This window comes from Mauremys mutica, chromosome 12 (genome assembly GCF_020497125.1).
Source record: "Mauremys mutica isolate MM-2020 ecotype Southern chromosome 12, ASM2049712v1, whole genome shotgun sequence".
In the NCBI taxonomy this organism is placed as follows: domain Eukaryota; kingdom Metazoa; phylum Chordata; order Testudines; family Geoemydidae; genus Mauremys; species Mauremys mutica.
In genome coordinates, this window is record NC_059083.1 from 66,651,093 (window position 1) to 66,661,445 (window position 10,353).

Consider the following 10,353-nt stretch of genomic DNA (forward strand, 5'->3'; position numbering starts at 1 on the left):
TGACTGGCTCCTCTTTCCCAACTGAATTGTGACTTTGTTTTGACCTGTCCCTGGCAGGCTTCCGTAGTCAGCCCGCGCAGCAGGAGAAGGACCCAGCTAGAACAGCCCCTGAGTCCAGTACAGCGCATGCGTGTTCGCAGAGCCGCTCCGGACGAAAATATGTCTTGCCTCAGGAAGCGGCTGCGAGAACCGTTACGTACCGCGCGTGAGCCATTTGGGACGCCTAAATCACGCTCTGCGCATGCGCCTACGCGGGGCTGGCGACTGATGCTCGTGCTTTGCGCATGCGTAACATCTGGATTCGTCCCGGATATTATCGCTCTAAACTCTTGCCATGCGCGGACCCAGGGAATGCCCGGAGGGAAGCGGCCGACGTTGCCCCGCGCGTTGTGCGCATGCGCAGTCTCACGATGGTGGGGCTGGATATGGGTAAGTGATAGCTGTGTAAATCCGAGCCAGGTCATTAGGTGGCTGGCGCGGCGCGGCCCCGCCCCGCGGCTAGTTCTCACCCTCTCTCCCTTCTCTCAGATTTCAGGGACCGGCAGCTGAGGCGGCGGTGGCAGCAGCAGCAGCGTCGTCAAGGTAACCAGGTCTGGCGCCTGCCCCGCTGCCCCTCAGCCTGGGCCCCGTTCCAGGGCCAGCAGCCGTGGCCAGTCGCTCGCGGGAAGAGAGCGGCCGGCTCTGGGCAGCGGGGATGGCAGCCGCGGCCACGGACGGCAGCCGGTGGGAGCGCGGCGTCGGGCCCTCAGGCTAAGGCGGCAGGAGCGGCAGACCCCAAGGTGGCTGGCGGGAGCGTGGGGGCAGGGAGCGCGGCGGGCCCAGCAGTGACGGCGGCCTCAGGCGGGAGCGCAGCGGAGACGGCGGCGGCCTCAGGCACCTCGGCGAAGGTGGCTGGTGGGAGCGTGGCGGGGGCGGCCCCAGACCCCGTGGTGAAGGTGGCTGGCGGGAGCGTGACCACGGGCCCCACGGCAAAGGAGGACGCTGGGAGAGCGGGGGAGGAGTTGATGGTGGTGGGTTTGGGTCCTGACGGGAGCACAGCGGAGACCACAATGAAGGTGGCTGGTGGGACACTGACAGTGACAACGACAGCAGCAATCTCAGGCCCTATGGTGAAGGCGGCCGGTGGGAGCACGGTGACCTCAGGCCCTGCGGCGATGTCGGCGGCCTCAAGCTCCCGGGCGACGGGCCCCGCGGGGAAGGTGGCCAACGAGATCATTCAGTCTCCCTCTTTTGGGTCACAGATGGCCACCCCACTGGCAAAAGACAACAGTGGGGCATCTGTAGCTACAGTGGAGCCCAACAGCAGCAGCACATTGGCTTTCAAGGGTTCTGTGGTTTCAATGGCAGCCACAAAGAGGCACAACAACAACAATGTCCCTGTGTGTGGGACTCCAGCAGCCAAGCTCCTCAAATTGCCCGGGCCTGATGACAACCATGGTCCAGCCCTTTTGGAAGCCTTCAAGGCCGTGGTAGCAGCTGGTGGGAGTGGCTGGCTGGACCCAGTGGCAGTGGCTGCAGTGAAAACAGAACTGGAAGTGGGCTGTTCCTCTGAAGAGGACCTTGGAAGCAGGAGCAGAGAGACAAGTGGCAAGAGCAGTGAGCCACAGCAACTCACCTGGACCCCCACCCTACTTGTGACAGAACGCAAGAGAAAGAAGAAGCCTATTAGCCAGGAGCGCACAACCTTAGTGAACCTTGTACCATGCACTGAGGATAGGATAAAGGAGCCTAAGCCCAACCCCCTGGGATCAGAGGACCCAGTAGAGGCCTACAATATGGAGCCCCTGTTGTCATTTTTCCCACCAGATTCCCCCATTAGAAGCATGGTACCAGGTGAGTGGAGTGGGAGGGCTTCAGCCTATGGAGTTCTGTAATGCACTCCATGGCAACAGAAGATGTTGAGACTGTGGGTTCCAGGGTACGATGCTTTATCTTTAGAGGTAGTCTGAAGATCATTTGTGTATATTTTCCTGCTTCTTTATGATGTATGGGAGGAAAAACCCTAAAAAGAGATTGATATACATATAATGGTGCAGGAGAAGTAGAAATGATTCTATGATTTTCTGTAGATGCCTGTTTCCTCTGGAAGACTATGGGTGACTAGAAAAAATTAAGAATAGGACATTTGAGAAGCCAGGCAACAAAAACCATAATTAACTGAGACGAGGTAGTGTGTTTTTTTAATTTTTTTTCAGACTGTTTAATATTTCTCGTTTTTGTTAACGCTTTTTTTAACTCAAATATCTGAGAATCCATTAGGAGAAAATAGATCTTAAATTATGGACTGAGGGAACTCCAAGTTCACATCTGAGGCTTCCAAGGAATCCTCCAACAAAAGCAGGGAACATCTGGCATACTGCTGACTGTTCCTGCCCCGCTCCCACTGCTACCCCTTCCCCATTTCCACATTGGCATTTCAGTCTTCCTCTTTTCTTCTTCTTCTTTTTTGGGAGTGACTCTTCTTTTTTGCTTACATGACTGGGGTACTTTGGTACTTTGCAGCCTGTAACGTTACTGTGGAATTACCACCATAACAGCGAATGAGTGGCAGGGAAGATGTTGATCTGTAAGCAGTAACTAAATAACAGAAAATCTTAGGCAGTGTGGATTTGGAGGTGCAGGAAATGTAAACTATTAACTGTCAAAAGAAGTCATCCTATGAGCTGGAGATTACTTGTATGCAGTGTCATTGTAGTGGTTTCGATCCCAGGATATTAGAGACTCTCTCACCAACAGAAGTTGATCTAATAAAAGATATTACCTCACCCACCTTGCGTCTCTGGAGGTTACTTGACTTTCAGTGAATGAAGCAATGGCAAGGAACTGTAGCAAGGAGTGCATTGCAGGTGATTCGGAATGAAAAGGTGGAGGTGAGTGAGACAAGCAAACACATCTAATGTCCTGTGGATTCTAATTTCACAACTAGGGGAAAGTGAGCCCTCATCCTGATTGCTCTTTTGGAAAAATGTAATGTATTCGGAAATCATCTTAATGCTAAAACAAAATTATGCCTTTCCCCTTTTGATTTTTCAGTATCTGTTGTTGTTTTCTTACCTGAGGGTATCTGACTTAGTCTTTCTCTAATGCTTGATTTCAATCAGGAAATGTGGGAATTGTAGGAAGTAGTGATGGAAGTCATCTGTTCAATCACTTAGTTTACACACCTGCTACCTGACTAGGGCAGGATTGTTTGCTACAAGATGTTTTCCCAGTGCTGTCTATAGGTCTGAATATCCCAGTCGATGGCGTTTCCACTTCCTGGTGGCAACGTATATTAGGCTGTGTAATAGGAAAGTACTTACTTCTATTCAGCCTACTTTTTTAAGCTTTGTTCCATTCTTTGCTGTTAGTTATTACTTGAATTCAGGTAATGGCCAGAGGCCTCCATCAGGATTGGGTCCCTGTTCTGATTCATTCTGTACATACCCATGGAAGATGGTCACTTTCTTAAGTGTTCAGTCCCCATGCACTACTGTAAGGCCTGGTCTACCCTGGGGGGGGGGTGTCGAACTAAGGTACATGACTTCAGCTACGCGAATAGCGTAGCTGAAGTCGAACTACCTTAGTTCGAACTGCCTACCTGTCCAGACGCCGCGGGATCAAAGTCCGCGGCTCCCCTGTCGACTCCGCCACCGCCGTTCGCGGTGGTGGAGTTCCGGAGTCGACAGGAGCGCGTTCGGAGTTCAAACTATCGCGTCTAGATTAGACGCGATAGTTCGAACTCCGAGAAGTCGAACTCTACGCGTTGACCCGGCAGGTAAGTATAGACCTACCCTAAGTTATTTATCTTCCTCCTTAGTGTTTATATCCTTCACATATTTGAATTGCTACTTGTTGTGACTGAGGGGTGATATCTGTGGTTGGCTGGATTTTTTTTTCTTTTCTCTTTTTTAATTCCATATGAGTTCTTCCAATTAAGGTTCTTCTTTCTTTTCTCCTTCATCTGTTTTTGACAACCTTTGCTGCTTCCTGGTTTCTATGTCTCCCCTTCCCAAACTCTGCTCCCTTTCCTCTTTGTACTCACATACATCCATGTATCCAGTTGTCCCTCTTCCAATTCTTGCTTGTATTGTGGGCAGAATTGGAACAGGAGTACTAATAGGCTGAGTGTGATTTGGGAGTGAGTGACTGGAATTAGCATGCACTCTTGCAATATGAGAATGCATGCAGAACAACAGTCCTACTGATGGGATATGAGGAATTAATACAGAAAAGCAGGAATGTTCTGTGAAAATCTTTGCTTAAACTTGGTCATGGCAAGAAAATCGGTTGAGTGACCCTTATAGAGATTAACAGCCTGAATGAGAAGAATCATTGAGGCGTACCCTCCCCTCCCCCCATCCTAACCTCAAAAACAAATTGACAGCATTGTGCATCTTGTATGGAAAAGACATATGTGACAGTAGGAATAGGATTTAATTAAAACTCTGAAGGATGTTTGTGGGGAGTTTGCTTTGAACTTTAAGGGAAGTAAGGTGCAATTTAAAGTATAGATCTAAGGGCAACCAGCCTGCTCATCATGGGGTTGGTTTTTACTCTTTTCTTTGTTATAGTTTGGTACTTGAAAAACTGTCACACTTCTTAGTTTGGATCTTTATAGTTTTTAGTCAGCTAGGACTGGTGTTCCTGGGGTGGTGGGATATAGACCTTATAGGGTCTGTAAAATGATTAACTGTATGGTATTTTATTTTTAGGTGGTGATAACTTTATGCAAGCTGAACCAAAGGAAATATGGATTTGCGGCCATTCTGTGATTTTGGTGACAAAGAGGAGGGCAAGCACTCACCCACATGGGCTGCAACTGGGTTTCCCAAGTTCGAGTGCCTTTTTGTATTGGCATGGCATACAGGCAATGCTGTGGGATCAGCTCTTGCCTCTTCTCCATGAAATTTATTATCTCAGGTCTTTTCCATCAATTATAGTAATTCACCTTGGGGAAAATGATCTTGTGCAACACACCGGTATGTCACTCATTGTCAAAATGAAAAATGACTTGGGCATCCTTAGAAGGGCCTTCCCAGATGCCCATATCATTTGGTCTTCACTGTTGCCAAGGCGTTTTTGGAAAGGAGCCGAAAAACCAGTGAGCATAGAAAAGGCACGGAAGGGGATTAACAGGGAAATGTCCCATTATTGCAGTGAAAATGGCATAATGTTTTTGAGACATGATTTAATCACTTACGATAAGCCAAACATGTTCCTGCCAGATGTAGATGACCTGTCTGATGTAGGAGCTGATGTTTTTACAGCAGATTTAAAAGAGGCCCTACATTCCTGCCTGGGCTTTGGTAAAGGCTAATCTGCTTTTGTCTGGGGAAATGAATTTTTCAGGACTGTTCCATGACATCCCATCTGTGCACGGGAGTCTAGGTTTTGGGGGGAAGGGAGGGAGATGGTCATACCAGTTGAAAGTTAAAGCTTTGCTGCTTTAAACTGGCAGGAAGGAGCATTTTGCAGTTGCGTCCGCATCCCATTGTCTTTGGCAAGTTCTCGATGTGGCGGAAGTTGAGATGGATTTGGGTTGCCCACCCATGGAGTTTCATAGGTCTCTGCACAAAAACTGTAGTAACTATGGAGTTACTGCCCCCCCTTCCCCTGTGAAGAGGGGAGACTGAACAAATACATTAACTTGCTCATGAGGTTATGTTCATTGTGTTTAATTTTGTTCATTTTGATCCCTTATAGCAATATTCTTGTAGACAATAAAATGTAATTCAGGATTAACGAGTGTCAGATGGCTTGTTTGCATGTTTCTAGCTTAAAATAGATGTGTATGGAATAAACCTTTTGTTTGTTAGGGGTGTATGTGTGTATATACACGCATGCACCATAACACATTTAAAATGTAAGTGTGCAGCATGTTATGTTGTCTCTTATGCTTTGGCATAATAGACTATAATTGTTGGAAAGTTAGGGACATTAGCAAGGCTTTGGAGCAGAGCCTGGAGCACGGAGCAGTGGAGCTGCAGATTTTTGCCTGGAGCTGGAGCACAGCTCCAAAGCCCTGGACATTAGGGCTCTGATTAAACAGACTGTTTCCACACACCCAATAGCAATTGAATTCGTAGAAATATAGGGCTAGAAGAGCCCTCTGTGCTGAGGCAGGACCATCCCTCTGTTTAAAAACCTTCAAGGATGCCAATTCCACAACCTCCCTTGGAAGTCTATTCCAGTGCTTAACTACCCTTCTAGTTAGAAAGTTTTTTCTGATAACCAACTTAAATTTCCCTTGCTGCAGATTAAGCCCATTACTTGTCTTACCTTCAGTTGACGTAGAGAACAATTTAATCACTGTCTTCTTAACATTGGGGAGGACTGTTATCGGGTCCTCCCTAGTTCTCTTTTCTTAAGACTAAACATGCCTAGGGTCTCCCTTTCTCTTCCCTCCTCCCCACCCCACCGATCAGATTTTTCCAAACCTTTTGTCATGCTTGTTCTCCTTTGGACTCTTTCTAGTTTATCTACATCTTTCCTAAGTGTGGCGCCCAGAACTGATACTGTATTCCAGTTGAGGCCTCACTAATGCCAGGTAGAGCAGGACAATTACCTCCATTTTATATATGTCACTCCAGTTAATACACTACAGAATGACATTAGCCTTTTTCACAACTACATCACGCTGTTGACTCATATTCAGTTTGTGATCCACTACAATCCCCAGATCCTTTTCAGCAGCACTGTCACCTAGACAGTCATTCCCCATTTTGTAGTTGTGCATTTGATTTTTCCTTTCTAAGTGTAGTACTTTGCACTTACCTTTACTGAATTTCATCTTGTTGATTTCAGACCTATTTTCTAGTTTGTCATTTAAAATTCTAATCCTGTCCTCCTATGTGCTTCCCAGCATGGTGTCGACTGCAAATTTTATAAGCATACTCTCCACAGGATTATCCTTGTTATTAATGAAAATAGTGAATAGTTCCAGACCCAGGACTAACTCCTGCAGGACCCCACTAGATTCATCCCTACCAGTTTGACAGCAAACCATTGATAACTACTCTTTGAGTATAGTCTTTCAATCAGTTGTATACTCACCTGATAGTAATTTCAAATAGACCACATTTACCTGTTTTACTTATGAGAATGTCATGTGCGTCTGTGTCAGAAGCCTTACTAAAAATCAAGGTATATCATGTCTACTTCTTCCTCTCATCCACTAGGCCAGTAACCCTGTCAAAGAAGGAAATTAGGTTGGTTTGGCATGATTTGCTATTTCTTATAACCCTGCTATCCTCTAGGTATTTACAAATTGATTGGTTAATACTTTGTTCCAGTATCTTTCCATGCATGCAAGTTAGGCTGACTGGTCCTCTTTGTTCCCCTTTTTAAAGATAGGTACTATTTTTGCCCTTCTCCAGTCTTCGAGTTATTCACCCAGCATCCATGAATTCTCGAAGATACTTGCTTATAGTTACGAGGTTGCTTATGCTAGTTCCATAAGTACTATAAGATGAATTTCATCAGGACCTAACAAGTTAGACATATTCAAGTTATCTAAATGTTCTTTAACCTGTTCTTCCCTATTTTGGCTTGCATTCCTTCCCCTTTGTTGTTAGTATTGTGACCCAGTACTCAACACCATTAACCTTTTTAGTGAAGTCTGAAGTGAAATAGGCATTAAACACTCAGCCCTCTGATGTCATCACTCATTAGCTCTGCTTCCCTGCTAAGTAGAGGACCTACACTTTCTTTTGTCTTTCTCTTGCTCTTCATGGTTAATCCTGTGTTAACACTAACAAGTACGTAGGGCTTACAAGTATCCTCTGTCCCACTCTCATTTGAGTCTAGCTTCCATCTAGTGTCTGACTAGTAACAGGACACTGATTCTGTAACCTGCTCTGGAATAGAGGGTTTGACAAAACTGGCTTCCTCACCATCAGTTGCTCTGCAATCTGTCCTCGAATAACACATTAATTTCTGGCCATACTCAAGAACTCTACCTTCCAGCACACTACAGGCTTGGATGCTGACCTGCAAACAAGTCACTTACCTCTTTGTGCCCCTCATCTTTCATAGTCCCATTTCAATTTTACCCATTTACCTACCTCAAAGGGTATGTTAAAGATATTAAGTGCTCAGTAGCTAGGGATTATAATTTTTTTTGTACATCTGTATAAGAACACATAATTAGTGGGAATTTTCTCATGAGGGTCCAGTGAGAAACTTTCTCTTGTTTTGAGATCATTTATATGAATAGCGATCAAAGAGCTGACTGTTGAAATGTCATCTGATTCTTTCCCTATGTTTGTGTTAAGCCTACAAGTCATTGCTTAGAGGGATCAGAATAACACTGTTGATGGTATGCTGACCAAAACACATGTGTATATTTTCTTTATTAATTGGCTTATACTGAGAGGTCATCAGACTGGGAATGTCAGTAAATCCATGACTTCCTGTCTTTGCATGGGAGTCTGAAAGGGGGTTGAAATACCATAAGCTTAATTGCCAGAAGTGGGCAAGAAGAAAAGTTGTCCATGTTACCTGTGCATCTTTTGGAAGATTTGGGGTGGTCTAGGAGGTTCACAGAACGCCTCTCTAAGGCAAGACTGTCATAATGACGGAATCTCCCAAGAGTGGAGAAATTGGCTGATGACCTCTTTCAATTGGCTGTACATAGTTGTTGAGCATTTTTGTAGGTGGAACATATTTGTAGTGTGAACAGCACTGTAACTTTTTGTACATTAATAAAGCTATGGGGTTTTTTTGTGTTCTTCTCTTCAAAGCTGTGATATATTTGTATGCCTTGGTGAAGTGCCTACCGGTGTTTAGATTTCTGCAGAATAAAAAAAACTTTGCATGCATCTTGCTTTGCATTGCAACCTGAAAGTTAACATGGAGGGGAGAGCTGTTCCCATTGTGGGGGAATTCTAAGTAAAATTCATTACTACTTCATAAAGATTATAAACAACATACCCTGGCATTCCTATGGCCTTCAGGTAGGACTGACACATACTTACAATTTCTTTTTTTCACCCCATTTGGTTTCTGTAATGGCACTGGCACAATGCAACTCTTGATGTCTGTCAGTGACACTCAGAAATGATAATGCAATTTAAAATTTAATTTGGCAAACAACTTAGTTTTTCTATAGTATGAAATGAAACTTCAGAGTAGTGCTGAGTAAAACTTTTAATATAGCAATTAAACTGCCAGGCTTTTCCCTATGCCTGTGCCCGTATCTCTATGAATAAGGCTTTATAGGCCTAAATGTCAGTGCTCCATAGTGATTAATATGGTAGGAAAATAAATTACATGGTATTTCTTTGTAAATGCTGTGGTAGCCTTTCACTTGTTAGCTTGTACCAGCCTCTGTTTTTGATGGTTCTAGTCTTGGCTAGAACTCGTATGTGGTATTGAGATATTACAATCGTTTTGATATACATACGTAGAGAAATGGGGTTTCTCAAGGAGTTAACCCTTTGTTCCTCTGCTCCTTTTTCAAACTAGCATGATCAGACCATTCCCCTTAAAGGGTAGATCATTGGTAATAAATACTAATGAATGATGCTCCATTGGCTGTCAGGTGGCATTAACAAATTATTATTTTGTTTCCTTCTCTTTTGTACCTCCCCAAAGGCCAAGTAGAGAATTAAAAAAAACAAACAAATTGAGGGCAGTGTAATGTAAACAGAGTGTATCTTCATTTACTTTAATGGAGTTACTTCTGACTTGCACAGATTTGTAAGGGCAATCAGGCCTTAGAGATGCTGTTAGGTCATATAGTTTGACCTTCTGCTGTGTCTAGGTGACAGTTCTGACATCTCAATAACATAATTGACCCTCTAGCACGGGGAACAAAGGCCAGTGGTGGCTTCAACTTTCCGGCTCTGGTCTTTGCCCATGGTTATGTTGTCATTGATTTGGGTGTATTTAACCTTTAAATGGAACTTTCAGAATGGAAATACATTACATTTGATTGTTTAACAGAAGACTGATTCCCTAGAAATATTAGCTGCATACAAAACAGATGTGGGGAAAAGGACAGTGTTACTGATTTAGGCCAGAATTTTCAAACTGGATGCCGAAATTTAGGTTCCTAAATAAAAGGCCCCCACTTTTTTGCTGTTGTAGAGCACTGAATCTTGTAAAATTACCTGTATTAATGAACTTCTATGGAATTAATATTAACCTTTAGTAAAATGCAGAAAGTGAGTTACAGTTTCACAAGAAGAGGTAAGAAGTGGTATGCGAATAAAACTTAATTCTTTTGGTTTATACACAAGTCAAATAAGTTTGTTACTCTTATGAACTGCTGTATTTTTTTTCTGTTTATGAACAAGTCTGTCGTCTTATCTGGTAAGATGCACTTTCCCATGGGTATATAGCATCAATTTTTTCTTGAGTGCTTGCATT

At 44.3% G+C, this 10,353-nt stretch overlaps 1 protein-coding gene across 1 annotated transcript; it reads left to right on the forward strand.

The window, feature by feature from the left end:
- Positions 1-294: 294 nt before the first annotated feature.
- Positions 295-8,708, forward strand: LOC123347044. The gene is made up of 3 exons (XM_044984468.1): positions 295-429; positions 529-1,833; positions 4,695-8,708. Exons 1-3 carry the CDS (start codon positions 396-398, stop codon positions 5,297-5,299), a joined length of 1,944 nt encoding a protein of 647 aa, XP_044840403.1. The 5' UTR covers positions 295-395; the 3' UTR covers positions 5,300-8,708.
- Positions 8,709-10,353: the final 1,645 nt, after the last annotated feature.

Excerpts from the sequence above, each read along its gene's own strand:
- LOC123347044 (XM_044984468.1), top strand. The coding sequence starts at position 396 with ATGCGCAGTCTCACGATGGTGGGGCTGGATATGG. Across the intron at positions 430-528 it reads GATGGTGGGGCTGGATATGG|ATTTCAGGGACCGGCAGCTG; the intron begins GTAAGTGATAGC and ends CCCTTCTCTCAG. Across the intron at positions 1,834-4,694 it reads CATTAGAAGCATGGTACCAG|GTGGTGATAACTTTATGCAA; the intron begins GTGAGTGGAGTG and ends TTTTATTTTTAG.